At 39.8% G+C, this 23,765-nt stretch overlaps 1 protein-coding gene across 2 annotated transcripts in view; it reads left to right on the top strand.

The window, feature by feature from the left end:
• The first annotated feature begins 1,122 nt into the window (after positions 1–1,122).
• TLE1 (TLE family member 1, transcriptional corepressor) overlaps positions 1,123–23,765 on the top strand; it is a 72,954-nt gene continuing 50,311 nt past the window's right edge. The window contains exons 1-6 of one of the 2 annotated variants that reach the window (XM_066568824.1): positions 1,123–1,257; positions 1,850–1,950; positions 3,498–3,561; positions 3,656–3,700; positions 21,882–21,944; positions 22,749–22,853. In XM_066568824.1, the coding sequence (XP_066424921.1) occupies positions 1,234–1,257; positions 1,850–1,950; positions 3,498–3,561; positions 3,656–3,700; positions 21,882–21,944; positions 22,749–22,853 (402 nt within the window). In that variant the 5' untranslated portion in view covers positions 1,123–1,233. The remainder of the gene's footprint in view (positions 1,258–1,849; positions 1,951–3,497; positions 3,562–3,655; positions 3,701–21,881; positions 21,945–22,748; positions 22,854–23,765) is intronic. The other variant, XM_066568825.1, reaches the window with a different exon arrangement.

Raw genomic sequence — 23,765 nt, forward strand, 5'->3', positions numbered from 1 at the left:
AGGCCGCCGCCTCGGCTTCCCCTTGCCCTTGGCCGGCACGGAGGGGACGGGGCAAAGGAAGCCGGTGGTGTTCCCGTACGGTCGGGTTCGGATTTTTCAGCTAGGGGGAACTTTATATCCCGGGTCGACGAGGAGCGGCGGGCCACCGCGGAGGAGAGCGAGGATGAGGATGATGCTGCTGATGTCGCCGCGATGTATCGCGCTTGGAGGGCTCTGGTGAGACGCGCAGCTCCCAGATCCGCGCCCGCCTGTAAGAGGCTGTAGTGGTGCTGTTGCACGAAGGAGCTTCCCGTCTGATTTAAACCTCAAACGGACGCTTTCATCTCTATTTTATTTTTTTTTAATCTTCCCCAACGGGGCTGGTTGCCTGGACGCTAAGGCCAGCGAGCATCTTGAGGGGGTTGCTTTCCTTTTGTCCTAGGGACTTCTCTGCAACTAACGGAAGAGTCTGTGCTGCGTGTGTGGTACCCTTTCCTCTGCCCTCCAGCGTTTCGTGCATGTGCTATTGGAGCTGCTCCGATCGGCGACGGCTGTGCAAGAGCCCCCCCGCCCGCCTCCTTCCTCCTCCTCCTGCCTTCCTCTCTTGTTCATCGCTCTGTGTCTTGCCGGTGGTTTGTCCCCTGCGCCGACGCCTGCGAGCAACGCGTCCCTGCCTGGAGACTTTCTTTCGCCCCCCTCGGCTTGCGACGGTCCCGCCGCGGACACTGCGATCCGCTCCCTCCAGCTGGATTTTCCCCTTTTGACAAGGGGCAGAAGAGGAGAGAGGAGTCGCCTCCGCCTGGGATTTCCGGCTTTACAATCGCATCGACCACTTGCGAGCCCGTGAAGGGGATTATTCGCCGCCTCTGAGGGGCGGCTGTAGCCTGCCCCTGCGCCCCGTCGAGTCGCGTCCCGCCGCGCCCGGGCGTTGCGGGCGCCGCCCGCCGGTCGAAGCGCGGCCGAAAGAGCGCCCGGCGCTGGTGACCGTCCCAGGCGCGGCCCGTACGCCTTTCCCGGCCACCTTCAGCCCTCCTTGGAACAACAGCAACAAAGGACGCCGCGGCTGGGGAATGTCCCCGCGGCGGGGGCACTGAGTCGCGCCTCGCCCCGCTGCTGCCCGCGGCGGCGGAGGGAAGGCGGTCGGCGGGTGTCGCCGCTCCTGTCCCCTTGGCGCACCGGGTGTGAAGCCGGGGCAGGGCGGGGAGTCTCGCCGAGAGAGCCGCGCTTCGAGGGAGACCCGCCGCGGCCGGAGCCATGTTCCCCCAGAGCCGGCACCCCGTAAGTACGGCTTGGACGGCCGCTCCGCGGGTCCGGGGCGCGGGGCGAGGGCCGGGCGGTCCGGAGCGCACCTCCAGCTCGCTTGCTCGGCTGGAGCTGGGGGGTGAGGGGGGGAGGGAGAGGAAGGCGCCCTCACAAGTTAATTCTCTCCGGGGTCGGCAGGCTCATCCTGCCTGCCGGAGCGGCCCCCAATACTTTTGTTGCGTGGGCAACTTACTCGCCTTGGGCAGGACGGCGGGGAGTCGCCGCCGGGCCAGGCAGCATCTGCCGAACACAGCGCCCGGAATGGGGCTGGCTGTGGCTCCGCGGCGGGGGTCGGTGGGGAGGAGCCGGCACTTCCCGCTTTCGTGTAGACGGCGGCGGCAGAAGCGGGTGGGTCGGAGCCGGAGCGCGGTTAACCTCGGCCCCACCGCAGATGAGGGACGGGAAGGTGGGTAACAAGTGCGCAGCGCCGGGGGTGGGGGCGGGCCGGGCCGGGCGCTCTCTCCATCCCTCTGGCCCGGCCGCGATGGACAGCGCCGCCTCCTCTTGCCCGCGGGGCGGCCGCGCAGTGTCTGAAGTGCATCTTTCTCCCGTGCCGCCACGGCGCCAGACCCCGCACCAGGCTGCGGGCCAGCCTTTCAAATTCACCATCCCGGAGTCGCTGGACCGCATCAAAGAAGAGTTCCAGTTCCTCCAGGCGCAGTACCACAGGTGAGCGCCGGCGGGCCGCCCCGGGACCAGGGACTGCGGGACCCGGAGTAGCCCCGGCCGGGCGCGGGGGGCTGCAGCGAACGGGCGCGTCCAGGCGGTGGCGTGCGGCGTCGCGGCAGAGCCCCGCCGAGGGACCCCGGCGGGCCGGGAGGGAGCGCGGGCAGCCCCGGCCCGCGGGCTTCCGGGTGCACGGGGCGCCAACGGGGAGACAGCCCTGCCCTGGACGGGCCCGTGCTCCCCGGGCAGCTGCGGAAGCTGAACTGTCGAAACTGGAGCGTTCGGCACCTCTGCGCGTTGAAAAAATGTAGTGTGTCATGGGAACCCGTATGTGGAGGGGTCACTTCAGTATATCCCGGGAAGACCTGCGCCAGTTCTGTGGCACAGCGCGTTAAGGCGGTTACTTCTCATGTTTGTTCATTTGTGTGTGGTGTTAATGCAAAAATTAATAAAATGCCAGCGTCCTGTGGTTAAGAGCCAGGGAGGACGCTTAAAACACACAAGTACTCAGTGTAGTAACACAAAGTTTACCATAACCCGTGGAAGTTGCGGCATGCACTCCTCGTTGCTGCTCTGCCCTTCCGAAATTCTTTGTGGGTGTGTGCTTGCTGCTGAGGTCCTTTCAGAGATTTAGGGGACAGGTTCTTTTTGATCCTGGTCATCTGGTGTCAAGGATCATTAATCTTCGCTGATTTTGTACTTATGTGCACCTGGAACGTTTGGAGAGAAGTAAAAGCTTTACAGGTTTTCCAGTCAGAAATTGCTTCGTTTTAGTTATGCTTCCTCTTCCTTTACCTATGATACTGTAGTCTTAACTTGCTTAAGCCATTTATTGCTTAAGAAATACAATGTAAACTCTAAACATCTGGCTTTGTAGTTGTGAGTGAAACGTGCTGCTTGCACACTAACTGTTCCACAGGATGCTCGCAAGTATCATTAAAAAAAAATCGGTTTGATAGAAAAGGAAACGTTGAGGCTCAGTGAAAGTAGTCAGAATCATATCACAGTTTGTGATGAGACATGCAAATGCAACTTAACTTTTGTTTATGAAAAGAAACTTGCTAGTAAATGATAGTCAGACTTACCAGTTTTCAAGAACTGGGCAAGGTAACATTTGCTAGAATGTATTTAAGGTAAGAATTATACTGAAGTTATAATTGTAAATGTGAGTGGTGTTACTTGACAGTCATTTACTAAATGCTGTATAGAAAAAAATGCCTCTATTTTTATCTTTTTACTCCTGAGAAGTACTTACGGGAAATTCAGACCCTATTCTAACTTGTAAGTTGCAGCACTTAATAGCAACTCTTTGTCAAAGTATGAAGAGTGGATATGTTTAGGTTCTGTAGACAGTTCAGGCCTCATACAGCACCCATGAAATGTTCTTTAAATTTCTTCTTTGGCCTTTTTATTTCAAATATGATTAAGTCTTTCTATGTTGAAAATCAGTTTGAGTTTTTTTTTAATTAGCAGCTTCTGTCAAAATACAAATAGGGAGGGTAGATGCCAAAAAAACGACGTGTTACATTAAAGCGTGATCTATTTTGTAGCCTTAAATTGGAATGTGAGAAACTGGCAAGCGAAAAGACGGAAATGCAGAGGCATTATGTGATGGTAAGTATATTTGTTTTTATCTCTGTTTCAGAAAATATCTCCTAATACAATGTAAGTCAGTATAAGAAAATAATGTATGTTCATTTATTTGCAGTACTATGAAATGTCGTATGGATTAAACATTGAAATGCACAAACAGGTAAGACATTTTGTTTTCTAAGCTGCAAAATCTGGAGTCTGTCTGGTGCATTTAAGTGTAGCTGTGCTGTTTGTGCTCAGATGATGGTATCATCTGAATCAATAGCCTGATTTGTAGCCTGATTAGTAGACCTTTGCCTACCTCCTGTCAGATGAGGTGTAGATTAGGTTGAGCAGCAATACCTTTTTTGGTATTGGTTCTGAAAGACTTTGGCATAAATAGGAAAGGCTTGTATCTGTGGTTGTAAAAATGCAGTTCAGTACTTTATAAATTTGAGGGTTTTTTGGGTTGGTTTTTTTTTTTTTTTTGTTTGTTTGTTTTGTTACTGGTAGAGGTGCTGACATGTAGAACTGATCCTGTGTCTGTGTAGCATATGTAGTCATAGTTACTCAAATCCCTGCCTTGTAAAGGTATGAAGAGATTAGTGACTTGGAAAGCTCTAGTTATGACTGAGTTTGCAAGTTCCCATAAAATTCACACTTATGGCCACTATAATGGTGAATAAAAAGAGTATTGAACTGGAACAAGACACTAAGGACCTCATAAGAGAAGAAAAGCTAAATGATTGCACAGCCCAGAGGACCCTCAATTGAGTAGTCATTGTCTGCCAAATAAAGCATTAATGGCAGGGTGTAAGTATTCTGTAGATATGCTGACATTCACTTTTTCATCAAGATGCTAGTACAATAAGTCTTTCAGAAATCGATGGCCTCTTAAAAAAATTATCATTAGATGAAGTTGCACAGTTGGACACATTTCAAAGTGCAACAATACAATTCTTTCTTGATGTGTATGTGCTATTTCATCTAAAACTCTTGTTTCATTAAATTAAAGAGCATGGCTGACCGGCTAGGGCGCAGCGAAGAAATTGATTAGTTCAGGCTTCAGATCTTCAGTATATTCAAAGACATTCATTAAGCAAGTGAATTACGGAGTTGAGTTTAGCTTTTGTAACTCTGAACTCTTTGAATTTTTTTTGTTGTTTGTTTTGTTTTCCCCTGAAAATGCCATATTTGGTAGGGTGGCATTGTAATTCCATGATAGCTTTCTATCTGCAAATCTGGGTAGGTATTCTTTAGGGTTATGGAGGGTGTTTGCTTGTTTCAATTCAAAATGCCATTAAAGAAGTCGTATTATGACAACCTTTTTTTTTTTTTAATAATGAATCAAATAACCAGATGGAACAGCAAGCTTAGTATTTGAATTGGTTCTGTACTGTAGCCTAACAAATTTTCTTTTATCTTGTGTTTTAGAAGAATGTCGGTTTTTCTGTGAGGTGACTTTTCACAGCTTTGTGATTTTGAGATTTTTTTTTTGCATTTTTTCTCTTCAACAATTTCTTGGCATACTGTAACCTATGAGGAAGCCAGTATCTGTATAGGAAGATCATTTGCTGCAAAATGGATGTCATTTTCAGGAGCTCTTTGAAGAGAATGTGTGATTTCAGTTAGTGTACTAGGAATTAACTTTAGGTAAAATCAATTAAACCCACAGGATTAAAGTGGGTGAGAACTAAGGTTCCCACTTTGACCTTAACATATGTATAAAGGTTTAATGTCCTATATGTACGGCAATTAGAATTATGTACCCAGTAGGCGGTGATACTTCGGAAGCTTTTAAGATTTATGACAGAGCATTATATCTATGTTAGTTGTAGCTGGGGAGAGCAGTGCACACTTACTCTGTGCATGCTGTTAAGAAAATAATAGGCTTTTGAAGGTATAAATACATTTCTCTGGACGTGAGTCTCAGATACTATGCTTTTACATGTTAAGTAATTCTAATTTCTGGTAAAAGTAGCACCTTCATGTTAAAGGCTATTGATTTAGATTCCTGCAGTGAGGATGCCAAATGGTGTTGCAGTTCAGTATGTAGGTGGCCTTAGATTACAGGAAGAAAAAAAACCCAAAAAAACAAAACAAAAAAAACCCAACCAAAAAAACCAAACAAAAAACCAAAAACAAACAAAAAAAAAAAAAAACCCACCAAAAAACTAACAATGACATTCTTCTCTGAATTTCCACTGCTAACGATAAGTTCTGAGGAGGCTTTTGACAGATAGTAATCATAATTCTTATTAAATGGTGACGTCTACCCCCAAGGGTGTAGCCAGGCTCAAATTGATGCTTTTTGCTGGCTGATCACCAGCATGGCCTAAGTGCTCATTATGTTGTAGAAAGGGCCTTTGGAGCTCTCATTACGTTTGACAGGAATTCTCTCTAGGGGGAAACTGGGCATTAGCTAGACTCCTGACAGGCTGAAATTATTCCTGCTTTATGGCTTATAACCAAATGCTAGCAAGGCATCATCAGGGGACACGAAAAATTGTCATTTCTGACAACATCTTTGTTACTGGAAAATGCAGTGATGGGGAAACTTTCCAGTGAACAAGCTTTAACATTTTTAAGGTCTTCCTCCTGTTTGGATGCTGTACTTGCTCTGTGTGAAGCTCTTCAGACTGCTTGGGCTGCTGTTTGAAAAACAAAATTACACTGCAGCTGAGCTTATTTATGGAGTGTGGTGTGTACATCACTGTTAAGGTACAGTCACTTAGATAAAATGAAGGACTTGCAGTTAGCCTGCATGTAAATGAGTTTGAGTTCTTGTACTGATGGATATGTGTCAGCAGTTCTATTTTTGTTTAATTTAATAATCTGTTATAATTTAACTAAAATAAAGTTAATCAAGACTTGAATGTTGTTATAAATGGACTTAACTGATGTGAACTTTGCATACACAAACAGCAGAGCTTTTCACTTGAATATGTTGTATTTAAATCCAGAAATGGCCACGGAAGGGCTTCCCTCTCAAATCTAGCTTTGGCCCTTTGCAGTGCTTAACTGCGTGATGTGTGCTTAAATCAAGGTGCTGCTGTGTTTCAACCTGGTGGCTGAAAAGTGGTCAGGAAATAATCTTTTTGCCACATTTGTATCTGGTTTAGATTTGGTTTTGTTTGTTTCTTTCTTTTTCTACATAGGTTTTTAAAATTTAATTTAAGAATTCCAGAGATTTTTTTTTTATTAAGAGCATGTTTTATGTACACACCTACACTGTGCTTGTAGAAATTATTTTAAGGTGAATAGTTACTGACCTACTACTGATAAGTTTTGCATATCTGAAACAGAAACAACCACCTGAGGATTTGTTTAGGATGTGGTTTGATTTAGATGTTGTGTTCATATGTGTCACGATAGAATGAATAAGAACATTGTGTGGTCTTCAGTTTCTTTTCTGTGTTATGCTGTCCAAGTGAGATTTTCCCCAATGTGACATCTGTGGCTGGCAAAGCAGATGAATCAACTGCTAGTGCCAAGATGAATAGTTGGTTGGGTGTTAAAAATCCTGCTGTACTTAGAGTTGCTGCCCTTGGCTCCTAGGGCACTGTGTCTTTATTTTCGCCAGCTCTGCTTGTCATCTTCTGTCATAAGTCAGAAGATAAGGTTTCCTGTGCATTTAATGTCTGGATTGGTTAGGTGCAAGATTATCTTTTGTTCATTGGCAGGCAGCCACAGGAAAAAAAAAAATTCAGCAGTGCTGAACCAAGTGCTAGACTTATAAACTACTGCAGCGTCTGGGTTTCTGATATCCCAACAGTTACAGCGAGGTTTCCTTCTCTTTGGGTGGGTCTTTTTGATTTCTGTGACCTGCCTGGAGGCAGACCTGTCATTCAGTAGCTTGCCTGTTGTAGAAAAGTACACAAACTCCAAAGCTGCATTGTGTTAACCAGTTGTACAGGAGTTACATGTCTGTTTTATCCTGGACTGTTCTGTGGAATCATTTCTAATGCTTCATGGCAAAGGACAAAGTCTTCTAATGATATCTCATTAGAACATCAGTCTTCAGGAGAGGGTTAAACAGGAGGGAATTAAGGAGCTTAGTTAGCTCTCTGCAGCTCTTGAGTAGGATGGCTTTGCTGTTGAAAGGGATTTAAAGATAAATTAATTTTCCTCTTTTTTTCCTACATTTTAATTATTGGAATGAAAAACTCCTTAAGGTTTTGGTGGTGTGCAATGAATGTTTCAAGAACATTTTACAGTTGGCACAGCCACAAAAGACTTGCAAAAACTGTTTTTATTTAAAAGAGAAAATGGTAGGCTTGATTGTGACAGTATTTTTCTCTGAAAAAATTGTACTTATTCTACAAATATTTGGTTTCTAAATGAGTACAGTTGTGTCAGCAGCCTAGCTATTTCAACCACAAATAGAGTTGCCAGTTTTAAAGAGGAGAAAAGACTCAAGTAATTACCTCAACTTTCGTGACTTTTGAACCATGTTTCAAGCTTGAGGCCAACATTATTGTGAAGGAGTTATCTGACAGATTCGGGGCACTGTGAAGTACATCTGCATGTGGCTTTCACATAACCATATTGTCAGATACCATCTATTATGTCAGCTCCATATAGAACTTAATTCGAAAGCATGTCAGAGTGTAAACACTGTACATGTGTTAAATAGGGCCTGATCATCTCTCATTTTAGACTTAGTCTACCAGACTACAGGTTCTTCATGGAGCCAGAGTGAGGAACACTATTCCTACCAGCTATATCGTTACATTTCCCTTGCATTGCTGGAGCTTGCATTGCAATGTCTGTTGCTGTAGTTTGTGTGTCTGTTCAGTTGGAGGGAAGGAAAAAAGGTGCTGGTAACTTTCGGGGTTGGGGGAAGAGTAGGAGGGGAAATGCTTTCTGAACGTGCGATATCCTTTTGTCACAACAGATTATGTGGGGAAAGCTTAATGGTTTTCCTCCTTCTGCTGGTTGTTATACAAAATCAAGCTGAGCATCTGAATTGCCTTTTGTCCCTCTCTACCTGAGTGTTTGCAGCAAAATGCTAAAATTGCAGCATCTCCTATGCAAAATGGAAAATTAGGATCCTTTAGACTTGATAGATCACCACTGGCATACAGTAAAAGCCTTTAAAACCAATTTTGGATCAACTGGCACTTACCAGAAGACTGCACAGTACCTACTTTAAACATGATAACAGCTTTGAATGGAACTAATGAAATTTTCAACTTGGGGTAAGATTTAGGGACATCTATGGCAATTATGTCAAACACTACTATTGTTACTTTCAGCATCACACTTAGTTGGATTCTTAAGTGTAGGTATTTGAACAATAGTTGCTTACATAGTTCCTCCCAGAAAGGGGGAAAACAAAGGCAGGGAGAATTCATAGTTTTGTCCGCATTTAATTGTCAAAACAACTAGTTTAACAGATTAGTCCTTATGATTACTTGGAAGCTACGACTTTTGAAGTTCTTGCAAGTTGATCCCATAGTCAAGCTGAATTTGCAACCTGTGTTCTTGTAAGTATCAAATTTCTACCTAAACAGTTTTTTTGGAGGTAATATTGCATGACATGTCAGGGCAACACTTTCTAGTGTTTGACCTGCCCTTATTGTGAAGAATTTTGTCCTCCACCAACGGGGAGTTTACCTTTCCGCACTGCTAACCATTGTGTGCCTTTTGTTCTTCTATTGTGCACCTCTGAGAAGGAGCTGACATAGTCCTCTCCATAATCACCTCTTTTTCAGCAATGAGGTCTTGTCTACCCATTAATCCCCTTCTTCCTGAAGCTGACCAAATATGTTTTCTTCCTAGTATGATGTGTGTTCTTATTGCCTGATCATCTTACTGGTGGCACTTAGAGACTTGCTCCAGTTTACCAGCATCTTCCTTCTTGCCAAACAAGGGGAACAGAAAGGAGAATTGTTTCAATCAGTCAGCTGGTTACAGTCATTCTCCTGTGTCTTCACATGAGGTGTAGCCTCCATCAGCACATGAGTGTGGGACTGATACATATTCAACTTGTTCTCCAGTGCCCTTCTCTGCAAAACCGCTTTCTAGTGTGTTTATACTATTGCTGAGCTGTTGTGGGGAGAAAGTTGTTCCAGATTTAGGACAACCCCCCACCTTTGTTTGCTTTGAGCCTGGTTTCCACTTTATTAGATGGTCACTGCTTTTCAGGACAGAAGCTGTTGATGCCTAGCTGTGTTTTCAATGGAGCCAAAGTGTTGTATCTCTCTTGCAGCCCATCTGTGTTGACTCCTTTTAAGGTTGGGCAGTCTCAGCTTAAACAGTTGTGAAGCTTTCTTTGATCACTTTCTTTTCACTCAACCTTTTTGAATTTTTAACTTAGACTTTTGAAAAGGGGAACTAGAACTATATGCAGCTCTCAGGACGCTGATGAATGAGAGATTTGTATTATCACCTTTTTCTGTTTTCTGGATGGTTTTTGTTTGGGTTTTATTTTAATTTTTATTTCTTTTTCAGTTAAATTTCCAAGTTTTTCCTTTTCACTGCCATGAAATGCTTAATTGCTGGAGACTCATTTCACATTTGAGTTCTTGCTCATGAATGATAATTGTAAGCTCAGGGACCATCATTTTACATGGCTAGGGATGTCTACTCCTAGTGTATGTAAAACTTGTTTATGTACAATTGTTTCATTGCCCATTTACTCTTGTAAGGTCTCTTTGCAATTCTTTACCCATTGCTTTTACTTTCTTATGGAAAAAATAATGCGTTTCTATTTCCTTGAAGCCTTTGTGTTTACTTTTTTTCTAATTCTTTTATGGAGCAATTCTTTTTATGGAGCAAGTTTTCTTACTCGCCACTTGCTGTCTTTTCCACGCTGTGCTGCCGATCATGTTAGTAAAACAGATTGCAGCAAAGGCCCCTGTGAAACTCCACTAGAGAACTGTTTCTGGCATAGTGCTGGAGGTGATTGAAAAGTGGATTAGAGCTTGCTGAAATTGAGTTTAATCTTAACCGAACTCTAGTTAAATCAGGTTAGACTTAAAAATCGGTTATTTCCTGAGGTTGTCTCTTTTAAGAAAGAAGCCCTAGTGCTGCACAAACAAACGAAAACCTCCAACAAAACAAAAATTTTAAGTGCTACAACTTTGTGAAATAATGCTGTAAGCCTTTTTTGATTCCAATTTCCCTTGAAAGTATTTTGATTATATTTTCAAGTTAGAGATTTTAATATTGTTTCCATAGGTTTATATGAATCTTGACAGCATCCAGGTGGGCTGTTTGTGTTTCTTTTGTTTTGAGTCTTGAGTCTTATTTCAGTTGTTAGCAAGCCTACTTATAAAATACACTTTCTAGTATGAGGAAATCAGTTCAGGAAATTATTGTGTTTGGTGAGTGTCCTTGAATTTTTTTATAATGATAATACTCTGTCTAATGAGAAATTGAAGAGTGTATTAGAAGTGTCTAGTCACTAAGTGGAGATTGGTGAAGTTGCTCCCACCTTTTCTTTATGTTCTTCAGAACATTTGTTCTTTGTGAACAAAGTAGCACTGATGATTAAATTACAGATTTAAGTTCTGTGAGGGGTGTTAGGTAAACTTTGTGTCAGGGCTGTCTGTCTGAAAGTATTTTGTACTTCATACATGATCTGAACAGCTAACTAGCCTTTTTGGCTATATGATAATAAAACAGAAGACTGAGGTTAAATTGTGTTTTGATTTAAGACTTCTTAGTTTGTTTAGGTTTTTGGATTTTTTTGTCCCCCTCCCTCAGCAACATGGATGTTCTCTTGTTTCTGTTTGGTCTTTTTTTTTTTCTTTGTCTTGAAGCTTTTTGATGTTTGTGTAAACAGTTGGTCCAAGCAACTTACTTGTAAGGTGACCAGTCACTGTATTGGCACAAGAACAGACACAATAGAAAACTGCATTAGGAGGCAAGCCGTTGGGATTTGCAGTAAATATATTACAGAACACAAGTGCATTGCCGATACTGCTTGTTTAGCAGTTTGCAAGGGCAATGGTAGTATAGATTTTTGAATTAGAAGGGAAGGACTGATCTTTCTGTGTGCTGAAACATCTAGTTGATGGCTGAGGATAAAATTGATTTAGAGAACAAAATGCTGCCATCTCTACTTGTGCCATTTTAAAGTCTTCTATGGATTAGCAAGCAAAAACAAAGGATAGCTTTCATTTTGGAGAATGGGAACAGGAATGGGTATGCTTGCTGACCTGCATCTTGATAAGACATTAAGTCTATGAGAATCTGCTTTTGTTAGCTCAAGAAAAAGAAAGGATGTCTGAAACTGGGTGGGTTTTATGATCTGTGGAAATCTGCCTATTTATGAATTTTTTTTTAAGTGTTCTAAACCCCTTGAGATGCCATGCTCTCTGCTTCAAGACATGATTATGTCAAGTACAGAAATTTGAATTAAGCTGGGGAGAAAGGATGAAAACCCTACACTTTCTTGGGAAAAAATACTTACAAAAAGATCATTATTTTGCTCCAACAGTTCCTACTTACAAAAAAGTTTTTCATTTCGCTAAAAAAAAGGTAAAACATTCATCTTTCTTTAAGGTGCAAGGATGTAAGGTCATTCTGAATTTCTATTGTTGTAAAATATTGTTGTAAAATTTCTATTGTTGTAAAATGGCTGGTTATAAGATTTCCAGCCATTACTTTTCAGACAGTAAACTAGTCTAGCTGTCTGTGGCCTCAAATGGTGACTATAAATTGTCAGTTAAACAAAAGCAAAATTTTCAACAATACCCATAGAAAGCTTTTAGGTTGTTTATTCAAACTGAAATATGAACTCTAGAATCACGTCATTAGCAGGGACCTAGTGCCTCCCTGTGTCCTCCTAGCAGGATCAGCTATACCAATGTCATTACTGATAGGATGCTTGTTCCATCTGTTAGCAAAGACTTCAACAGTAGTGGCAACCCTCAAGCTCTTCAGGTAACAGCTTGCTTTTATGTCCTTGCTGTTGAAGTGCTTCTTGAGTTACAGTTTCGTCTTTTCTGTTGTAACTTCAGCTCTTTACTATGCATTTTCTTCACCCTGGATAAGGAGAGCAAATCATTCGCCTGCCTTCCAGAACCGTGCTGCATACCTCTAAAGTCGAGTGTTCATTCTCTGAATGGTGTTGCCCAGCTGAAGTACAGTACTCCAGGGGAGGAAATGCCTTGCTGAGTGGCACAGAAGGCTTACTCAGAATACGGCTTACTGAGGTGGCAGCCTTTTCTGCAACAGCCTGCTATTGACTTATGTTCAACTTCTGATCCTCTGTGACCGAGAGTTTCATTCCTAAGGCCCATTATTTCCTTTTCTTTTATGTTCCTGTCTAGGCATGCTATGGGCCTTTATCCCTGTCCTTTTTACTTTTCAGTCCGTTTTTCCATTCACTGTAAAGTGAGTTCTGAAGCTATTCTCTAGCATATTCTGTCTTTCTCAGCTTGAAACTCTTTGCAAATTGAGGATTAGGGTAAATGAAGAGATCTTTATGCTTGTTAGTGGGAAACACTAAAAAATACTGGACTTATCATGAATGCAGGACTTCTTAGTTTCAAAAAACCCCAAATTATTTTATCCATACCTGGTTTAGTAATCAAGCAGTTTTGTCCTTGTTCCCATGAAATTTTTGGTATGCTGCTAGTGTTCCTAATAGTGCTGTGGCTGTCATATTCTTAGCAAAGATGTTAACATCATCTTCTCTCTTATCTGTAATTACTTTACCTTTTTGGACTTTGCATAATTCTGATGTTTTTTGCTGAAAAATATTTCGGACCTGTGTTTTTTTATGGCACTCTTGTCTATTAGAATGCAATTTAGATAGTCTTTTTACTATTGTTTCTATTCTGTAAGTAACAGAATATAAATAAAAATAATAAAATGGGTAAGGAATTTAGTGTCATGTGCCCAAAGGTTTGCTGAAAGATTTGTGAACCTTTTTCCCTATGCAGTGAAAATATCCATTATGTTCATCTTTCTTGCAAATCCTACGTGGTGGGTAGTTCCACTAGTTACTATCAAAGGAGTTGTCAATCCTTTTAACTTGTTATTCATTAGTGAGTCACCTGATGGCACCTCAAGTATTGATATGAATAAGTGTTTAAATTGTTTTTCTGACTTGATAGATTTTTGAAACTGAACTGTGACTATACTAAGTATTTTAAAATGGTGAAACATTTAGAGTAGTACATGTGACTTAGTTGATATGCTTACTTTGGTAGTTATTTCTAAAGTCTGATTGTTGCATAACTATTAGATTCCCCCCCACCAATAATTCAGACCCTTGTCTTAATATTTCTCTTTTGTTGGATGGCATACTTATTGTTCTAGTAAATAAATTCTTGTCTTACTGCTGTTACAGTCTTACTTGAATATTGATAAGGACAGAATCCTGACTACAGCTTTGTTATTGACTTGCATACTGTAAATGTATGTGCTTGGTTTGAGGAACTTTATACTCTGATTTTTTAGAAACTGATTCCAGGTACTTCTCCAGCTGTGTAAGAGCTTTGACTTTCTACTGCCATCCCAATCAAGTGGCTCAGTGTAACAAGTACTGAAAAGATATTTGCAGAAATAGGAAGTAGTTTTAAAATAGCATCCTAAACTAAATTAAGAGCTGCTGGTGCTCTTACCTGGTAAGAGGGTAGCAGTTAGGGTTATACTTTTTATGTTCTTTTATCTTTCTGTGCTCTTTGTCTCCTCCTTGTTACTGTGTAGTGCAGTGTTGCTCAGTTGTCCAGAGTAAATCAAGTTCTTAGTGACCTTAAAAGTAATACTGCAAAGTCTGCTGGATAATTTTGGAGACCATGCTGCTTATAGAGCACCATAACAACTCGTTAGATGAGAAGAGGGGAACTCATTGATAGCTTATGTTTCTCCCAAAAACCTCTTGGTTCTCCTGATACTTTGGGCTATTCTCCTACTGGATGGATGTCTCCTGTGAGTTTATTTAGCTACCTGATAAAGTGGTCTATCAAGCTGGTCCTTTCCCAGTTTGTATTATAGCAATGTTTTCTGCCTGATTAGTTGAGATGTTTGGCAGGTCTCTAGATGTCTGGAGTATGGTTCAAAGAAATTGTGTCCCAGGAGGCAAAGGTGGCCAAGACCTCTTCTGGATTGGAGTCAGCCATTGATTCTCTCAGCATCTCTTGTAATCTAAATAAAAGTGGGAACTCTGTGTCCTGGAAAACAGCTTGAAAGTAAAACAAAGCTGTGTGCTCACTTAAGAGATTTAAATACTTCTGTGTGTATTTAAGGTTAGCTTAGGCTTGGAAACTAAACAATGGAACTAAAATTTAGATAAACACACTCTTTGTAGTTGTGAGTGCTTAAGCAAGATGGGTTGAAGTTAGATTAAAGGAGAAATGTGGTAACTGCCCTCTTTAGCCAAGTTTAAGAAGAGTCTTGACATAGTGAAGATATGTGAAAGGAGCACTTCGACATCCTGACAACAGACTCTTTGTTGCCCGTTGGCTCTGTTTCAACAGGACTTACAGCTGTAAATGGGATGGGCAGTTGTGTACAGTGGTTCATTGAGTTACACTCAGCCTCTCTCTATTTTTATAAAGCATTGAAATTAGACATCTGAAATATATCCAGTCACTTTACACTTGAATGGGATCCAAATCTGTAGTAGATATTTGGCAAGTGTAGCTGTTGTCTTATGCATCATATGTAGCTTATGTTTAAATTATTGTGACCTTTCTGTAATTTAAATGAACATCTAAGAGGATTCAGATAAAAGTAGTTTAGGTACTGAATTAAAGCTCTCTAATTTCATTTTGGAAACTATGTAGCATTCAGTATCTTTATAATTTTGAATTTTTATTCTGTTAATATTTCTGCTACTTCTTTTCCCCGTTCCTACTTGCAAAGACTACTACAAAAGTGGTCTTTTGGTTTTTTTATGGCTAAAGATTTTTCATCCCAGTCTTCTGGGATTTTAATATCATTTTGTGGGTGACTGATCTCACAATTAAAATGAGTAGTACTAATATAGGGCAGATGGAAACTGTATTTATTAATTACATGTCATGCTAAACTGAAGTTTACGCCCAAAATACAGAGATTATTTTTGTTGCTGAAATGAATGCTACCCATTGCTTCTTGTCAGATTGAATATCAAGTATCTGTTGAGAGTAAACCTTCTCACTCCCTCCTATTGGTGAGAGTATTAGTGATGACAGTGTTTATAATTTTAAATACAGTTGGAAGGCCGACTTCCGCAATTTGTCACAGGTTGGTTAATACAGCAGTAAAAGGGGAGATGGATGTGGCTACTTGTGCAAGTCTATTACTCAGGAGGCCTGTAAATTTGATTGGCTGCTGCAGTTCTTCCAGAATCATTGGATTTGAGAGCAATAGAAAGATAAGATATCCAATTACCCAAATGATTTGCAGGGTTAGCCAACGTTGTCATGGAAACGCAAGTTGGAACAAATTAAATTTTAAGCAATAAAATAATCTTAAAGCACGTCTGGGAACAAGAAAATTTGGCAGTGGCACTTACCTGAATTGAATCTTAGCTTGACACGCTGTTGTTTGACATTGATATACTGTGGGGCCTAAACTTTTAAATGGCATGTTGCCTTTATTTTTATTTTTTTTCTTTTGCAGCCATCGCCAAAATGGAATGTAGTGTATTAATTTTAAATAAAAGGGCATTCATAATATATGCATATCTCTGTGCTCAACCTGGATTCAATAACATGAACAGCAAAGTTCACAGAATGCTAGCCTTAATCATTTGAAACTTTTGAGTGTTTAGGTTTTGAGATCTAATTATAATTCCAACATCCCCTCATCCCCTGAATTCTTAGCAACTAATTTTTGGAGGTGCTGTAGTCTTGCTATAGCAAGTACTAACAAAGCATGCAGAAAGCTAAGTACAGTGAAATACAGAAAGCTAAGCACAGTGAAATACATTTTTTTTCTGTAATTGCTCTCTGAATGTGTCTGCTTTCTCTTGTCTTTGAAGATTTTGATCACAAAAAGAATAAAGGCTTTGTTATTTAAGTGCACTGCTTGTTTCAATGATTCTGTTGGAAAAATTAAAACACTAAATAGATATTAAGCTTCAACACAAGACTAAAATATACAGTTTCTTACTGCATTTCACGGGTCTTTGGGTATTTGAATGAGTTCTGCCTTGCAGCAGGAATTAAAAAAAAATGGTCAAGCATGTCCCAGAAAGAGGAGTTTTATTCACATGCCTTATAGACAGATGGAGAAGAAAACTGGGCTGAGGTCAAGTCATTTCCAGCATTCTCATAGGCTTCGATTTTCTTCTCATCCCCACCACAGATAATCTCAAATGATTCAGTAATGACCAAAAGTGCAACGTTGACCTTTCCTCCCCAGTGGATTACTGTGTTACATGCTGTAAATGGCAGGAAGTCCATTTTGTCCTTCCAGGAGGAGTTCAGTGTTGTACTTGGCTTTCTAATTCCTTAAAGTGTAAGCAGAGGCAGAATGCTTAAGAATTACCTTCTAAAGCTTTTGTGAATGTGTTTTAACAGTTTATTCCTTTGTGTGCATTAAAAGCCAATTCTCTGATTCTTTTGCTTGAAGGGAATGAATTAGGACATGCTTCTTTGGTATTATCAGAACATTGATGGTTTTTGCTTTATTTTTAATTGTTGTTCCTAAACTGTATTTTTCTGAATTTATTACAAATTTTACTTGCAAAATTGGATCAAAATAATGTCATAAATAAAAATGTAAAAAATAAGAATACTTCAGAACTGGTGATAGATCAGATCTAAAAGCACTGCTCTAACTTTGTGATACTGGAAGTTCAGTGCAGGAATTAATAACAATCTTCTGACATAAAATGGACATTTTTAGCTAAGCTTTGCTTTGTAAAATAGAATCTGGGCAGCTTTGATGAGCCTAAGCCATAATAATGGAGCAGCTGTTGCAGGGCAAGTGATTGCTAAAACTGAAGTATTGTAAGATTTAATTTTTGTCTTAAATCACCACGGATCCTATAGCTGAAGTTAGTACTGGGATATGCATTGGTAGACACTGGTTGGAGCAAACCCACAATTATTCCCCTTGAAACCTCTGAAGCTGAAAGGGGATTAACTAATTCTCCTCAGAGAAAGTCTGTGTTCTTCACTCAGAAGTTAAACTGCTGGTTCCCATAAGCTAGGGCTTCTTACCTAGAGCTAAAATACACATGGGTGTTTGTTATGCCGTGAAATAGAACTTGAATGCTTGTATTATACTTCCTTTTAATTTCATTGCAAAAATCTGTCCTTTTCAAGAAATTGTGGTGATTTGGGTATGATACCTTATGTGGAGCTTTGGAAAGTACAGGCTATCAAAGTGCAAAATTATCTGGAGCAGACCACTGTAAAGGAAAACAGGTCAATACTTTTTTCTAACAATACAGAAGGAAAACAAAATTCAATTCTACAAACAAGCTTAAGTCCATAGTAAAAAGCCTTATTTAAATGATTGTTGTATTTAGTAACTAGTCTGGCTGCTTTGTTCTTTGTCATTATGTTAAGAATTCACTTAACAAGTGTGCAAGACAAACTTAAGTACAAACACTTGAGTTTGGCAATGGTTAGGTCAAAACACGCAAGTCCTTAACTAAATGGAACAGAGGCAAAAAAATTATACAAGTGAAGAGAAAAAAATCCATCAACTAAAGTTAATTTTACAAAATGCAGCTGAATTCCTTCATGTTAATTTTTAATGATACTTCAGAAAGGAGGGTAGCACTTCAGTCAGGGGTCTGACAAGCTAGTCATTTGCAAATAAATCAAAAGACAATCATTACAGCAGCAAGAACCAGTGAATGATGTAGTTTTCTTATTCTTTGATGGGCCTCACACTCAAGTTCTCTATTAAAAATGAATGTATTCAAGAGGCTCTGCATTAAGAACACAAACAATTAAGGGCACTTCAGATGCTTTGCTAAGAGCTGCCGTAGAGCTCAGAGGACTTTCATGAGAGATGCAGACTTCTGTAGCCTGCTTTACCAAGGAGCCACTGAACATGAGCAATTAGTCATGTTTGTCTATGTTTGAGCAGCTTTCTGCAAAGTTTCCTTTGTTTATTCATCCTTAGGACCTCTTTATATGTCTCAAGATGAGCAGTTAGGTAATAGTTACGTTATATTCGAAGGCCTCTAGAAACAGGAGATAAGTACCTTTATTTTAAGACTTTCAAATTCTGAGCGCCAGTCTGGGGGCTTACTCTAATGACACCAGTTACTGATGTCTAGTCTTGGTTAAGGAAACTGTCCTTGACTCTTTCAGAAAGGGGTTTTGCTTTCCAGAATGAATGTGTACACACGTACAGGCACGCGTGCATGCATACTCAAAGTATTTCATCTTAAAAAGCAAACGTGCATTGTCTATTGAACTGTTGCATTTACATTTAAAGTTACAAATGTTCATTATTTCTCAATTCTGAAGACAACCTCTTGCAACTCTTGATCAGCAAAATTACATAAATTGTGGATTAAAACTTAACTTTGACAAATTGCTAGACAACAAAAATTTTTTTTAATGTGTTTGTGGATGACTTTTACTTAATATTAGAGGGCAGCAAACAGGAGCTGCATGAAATTGCATAGTAGATAAATAGTTTTAAGTACTTAAAACATGTGTGAAAACTCTCTTAGACAAACTGCCTTTTAAAGGCAAGCAGACTTTTTATGATTAACAGAACAGTCATTTCAATTTTCAGTGTAGATGTCTCTTAACTGGCACTTGTAACAACAGCAAGGAATCTCAAAATAGTTTATTTTAGGCATGTACATTTAAGTTTATCTAGCACTGTTGTTGAATTAAGGTTGCTGTTCACATATGGTCATCAATGATGCCCAGGTTTGGTAAAGACAAACTAAGAAGAATACACTTTTTTTTTTTTCCTGTTCTGATGCTAAATCAGGTGTGATAATACTTTAACAGAAGATTGGTGTGGAAAGTGGGAAAGTTGATTATGCCTTCATTTTTAGAAAATAAATTAAATATCTAACTGACTTTCATTGGGAGGCAATTATAACCTGATGCACATGATACTGCATTTTAGTCTTACTGTTTGATGTTATGTATAATATGTTATTACAGTGTAGCTCAGATGTTTGGGATTCGGAGCAGAAAAATCCAATAATGTGGACAACTTGCATGTTTTACAGACTCTACTAAAAATAGGATTGCATTTTTTTTCCTTATACCAACAATAAGGACATTTACCTTAGAATAGGGTAAATATATAGGCCATTTGTGTGGCCCATACAGGCCAAATAACTTTGCAGTAGGCACCAAGTGAGTTTCTTACTTTATTCCTTCTCTATCCCCTCTTGTCACCTGCTATGATTCATACTTGTTCCTGCCTGAAAAACAAAATTAATCCCCTTGGTCTAGGGCAATTAAATCCTTGGATCCTAAACATCTTAGCTAAACATCAGCCAAACAGATTGCTATGCAACAGACTACCTTTCCACAGCTGATGTACCCTGCTTTCTGGAGAGATATACTAGGTACGTGGAAAAATGCCCATTAGTACATGTGTTTGGTTTTTTTTTCTTTAACATAGAAATGCCAACAGATTTGTTAACAGTTAAGACTGATAACCAGTAATAGATAAGCTGGTAACTTCCAAGGGTTGACTTTGCTATTATGTATGTAGTCCGAGTACTAAAGGCTGAATATGGAATTATAGATGTTTTATGGTTATGGCCCAGACAGAATGGAGAAGACCACTGTGGTACTCTGTGAAATGATAGCTGTTTCAGTTGAGAATAATTGAGATATGTTCACCTTCTTGCAGGGGGCAAAGATTTCCTGTAAAGCAACTGTCACTTCATGGCCCTTAGTTAAGGGAAACCTTTTGATCCTAGGAAGAAGCCATCCCAGAACTTCTTTGGAAGCTTCTGCAAAACTATATAGTTTTGGGTGTGTCAAATATCAGGTTTTGGTCAGGTGGAGTGCTTCATGTCAAGAGAGATGAGGTATTTTACAGGTCTAGATGCCATCATGTATTTTCCCTGTGTCTGTCAGAGGTTTGGAAGGAGGTGATGAAGTTGCTAATTATGCTTAGATCCCAAATCACCTGTCTCCTGAGACATAAAGCTAGAGGTTTGATTTTGTATCCCAATTAGGATGTGACTGATTTATAAATAACAACATATCACAGCATCTTCTTAAAAACCTCAGAATTATGGAAAGGTTCAGGAAAAGGCTTGGCAGAGAGTTAACAGTTTTAGTCTGACTTAACTGAGTTTATCTTTGTTCAGCTTTAATACATGTGATTTCATAGAAGGCCTAATGATTCATAGTAGTGACTGATTGTTTCTTCTGTCTTGAAACATTGAAAAAAACCCAACTAACCAAGAAATGTCTTTATGGGTTGATTATATGACAGGGATGGACAGGAGCTTTTCATTGTCTCTTACACATAAGCTGTGTTCTTGTCTAGGTGCTGATTTTGGTTTTGTGCAACTGTGCTACAGTGACTGAAATTGCTGTTTCTAAGGAAGACTGAGGAAATTGTATAAGTAGCTTGAGAGTTAATTATAATAGTGGTTCTGAATTATGGGCAGATGTATGGGTCTGAAAGGCTGTAAACACAGATAACACTGAGTAATGAGAGAAAAAGATCCCTTTACCCCACCAGGAATCCAGGGTTTAGGTTGACATGACAAAATGGGACATACAGAAGTACAAGATATATGAGGTTGTTGAAAGTGGGACTCAAACTCTTTGTCCTGCTGTAATCTCTGTTGATTTCCCTGAAGGATTGTTCTGTTCTATACTGGTTCCTAACCTTGTTCTCCTGCTGTTCATGGTTTCACAAATTCGCTGCTCACAAGATCACATTTTCTGATCTATTTCTTTTTTCTTTGTTTGCATTATTTTAATTCTCTTTCAATATGGATTTTAGAAGTCTGTACTTTTTGTCTCCATTCTTATTTCACTTCTGTTTTAGTATTTCTTTTGTATTCCCAATGGTGCATTTCTGTCGTTTTACCTTCTAATAGGCAGATAAAATTGATCAGGAAAGAAGCATTTTTCTTCTACTCCTGCTGCCTGCATATTATACTGCTTGATAATTTGAGTAATAATAAATCTACCTTTTAAAAGGCTTTATCTCGGAGTTAATGGATTTCAAAAATGCTCTGCTTATTAATGAACTATATACAAGGACCTGATTCGTGCCTAAATGTGTGTACAGATTAGGTGCTTTAGACATGGCAGATGTCCTAGAGTAGCTAACAAAATCTCTTTCTATGTCTGGGCTTGTATGTTAAGTATTTATATTTGCAGTAGTATGAAAAATGGGTAATATTTTGTTATTTTCTTCACTGTCTAAACTTAATATAATCCTTTATACAAGTTAATATGTCAAACCCCTAAAATGCAATTTTTAATCAAAATACTTTTACTCTGTAGACAGAAATTGCGAAGAGATTGAATACAATTTGTGCACAAGTCATCCCATTTTTGTCTCAGGAAGTAAGTAAAACTGTTCAGCTGTTAAAGTGCGATTATGTTGTTTTTCTGTTTGCAAATTAGCTAGTTTTAAGACGTTAATTTTATCACAATACACAAGTGTAAGGAACATCTGTTATAGCTGAAGTGTGCAAACCCCCTGCTAATTTGATCTAACAAATCTGAGTTCAAACTAGTGACAATGGCTCAGCCTCATTCATTGCCTGAGGAGAGTGGGAGTCTGTAAAATAGTAGCAATACAAGAAAATGCTTTTGTTTCTAATCATGGTGATTGTTTATTAGATATTCAGCTGTCAAGTGTAGATCTAGTGAAATAAGCATGCTTATGTTCTCTACATAATTTATATCAAAGGTGAGTGTTTAGCTACTATGCAAAACACTATTTAAATTTTTATACCTACATTTAGTCTGAATGACTATGATTTTAGCTAGGGCAGCTTTTCCTTGTTTGAAACTTCACTTGGTTTTGCTATGTAGGCACAGAGTCTATAAATGTTAAAATTGAAACTAATGTAAAGTTGACATTGTCCTGTTGGCTCAATTAAAAATGATTATTCATCTGCCAGACAGCAAATAATGAAGGGACTTAGGGGAAGAGATAAGCTGGCTACCTTCAGATCTCTTCTTTCCTTTTGAGCAGGTCAAAAATAGGGCATTGTTACCTTTTACCTGCATGAGATGTCTTGCAATGGGTATTGTGGGCTTCTGCAGACAAACTGGTTATTCAAGTATTTGTGATCCTGGTTTGATATGGTGTGGTAATACCTTAACACAAATTCCTCCTTATACCTCTTCTTCTTTCAACAGCATCAGCAACAAGTGGCCCAAGCTGTAGAACGTGCCAAACAAGTGACCATGGCTGAATTGAATGCCATCATCGGGGTACGTGGCCTTCCAGGTCTACCTCCTACAGTGTGTATAACTTGCTTTCATATCTTACTGCTTTGCTATTTTTTTAAAACAAACGTAATGTTTTGATTTCTGACATTGTTTTGATGCCCAGTGTTGCTGAAGTGTTTTTGCTTTACACAGATTTTAGCAGAGATAACGGTAGTAATTTACTTTGTCAGAACATAATTTTGGCCAGCGGTGCTGGCCAAAACTTTTCCTGCAAGAAATAAGAGTTTTAGGAGAGTTGCTTGTTTATTTATGGGGATTGTATGTCAGTTGAGCTAGATACTTTTTCCTCATGCTTTTTGTGACACTTCAGTTCTTGGAGCTCGTACAACTATTCATTCTTCTTTCTTTCCCTTTCTTGTGAATCTTTCATGAATTTTAAATTAGCAAGCTACTGAATAGAAACTTCACTTCCTTTTGAAGTAGTATTAATTGTCTGACACAGTGTTCTAATAGCCTTTCACCAAGAATGTGCTTTTAAATATGCTAAAAAAGTTAATACTACTTGCTTGTGACTGGTTGTCAATCACAAGTCATTTGCTTTGTATTAATGAACTTTTTGAACCATACATTCCTTCCACTGTATGAGTTCATTTCCCCTGCCACTAAGTCTGGAATATTTCTCATGTTTTCTGCCCTTCCGACTAAGTGAAAGAAGTAGCCGAAACAAGAACCTGTCCTTTCTGATTTTATTCATATGTGAGCGCCTTGAGCGGATTCAAATTACTCATTTATCAATTTATGTTAATTGCTTGTGAGAAGATGCCCTGCTGGTCTTTATAGTTCCCTCAGACACTTTGTAATGATAATTAGACATGCTGCTGTACGGATTAACAGTGCCATAGTCCAATGACGTCTACAGACAATGGAACCAGTTAATCCATCTGTGCTTAAAATTACATCCCAACTGGAGATGGAAAAAAAAAA

Source organism: Molothrus aeneus, chromosome Z (genome assembly GCF_037042795.1).
Source record: "Molothrus aeneus isolate 106 chromosome Z, BPBGC_Maene_1.0, whole genome shotgun sequence".
Taxonomy (NCBI): Eukaryota; Metazoa; Chordata; class Aves; order Passeriformes; family Icteridae; genus Molothrus; species Molothrus aeneus.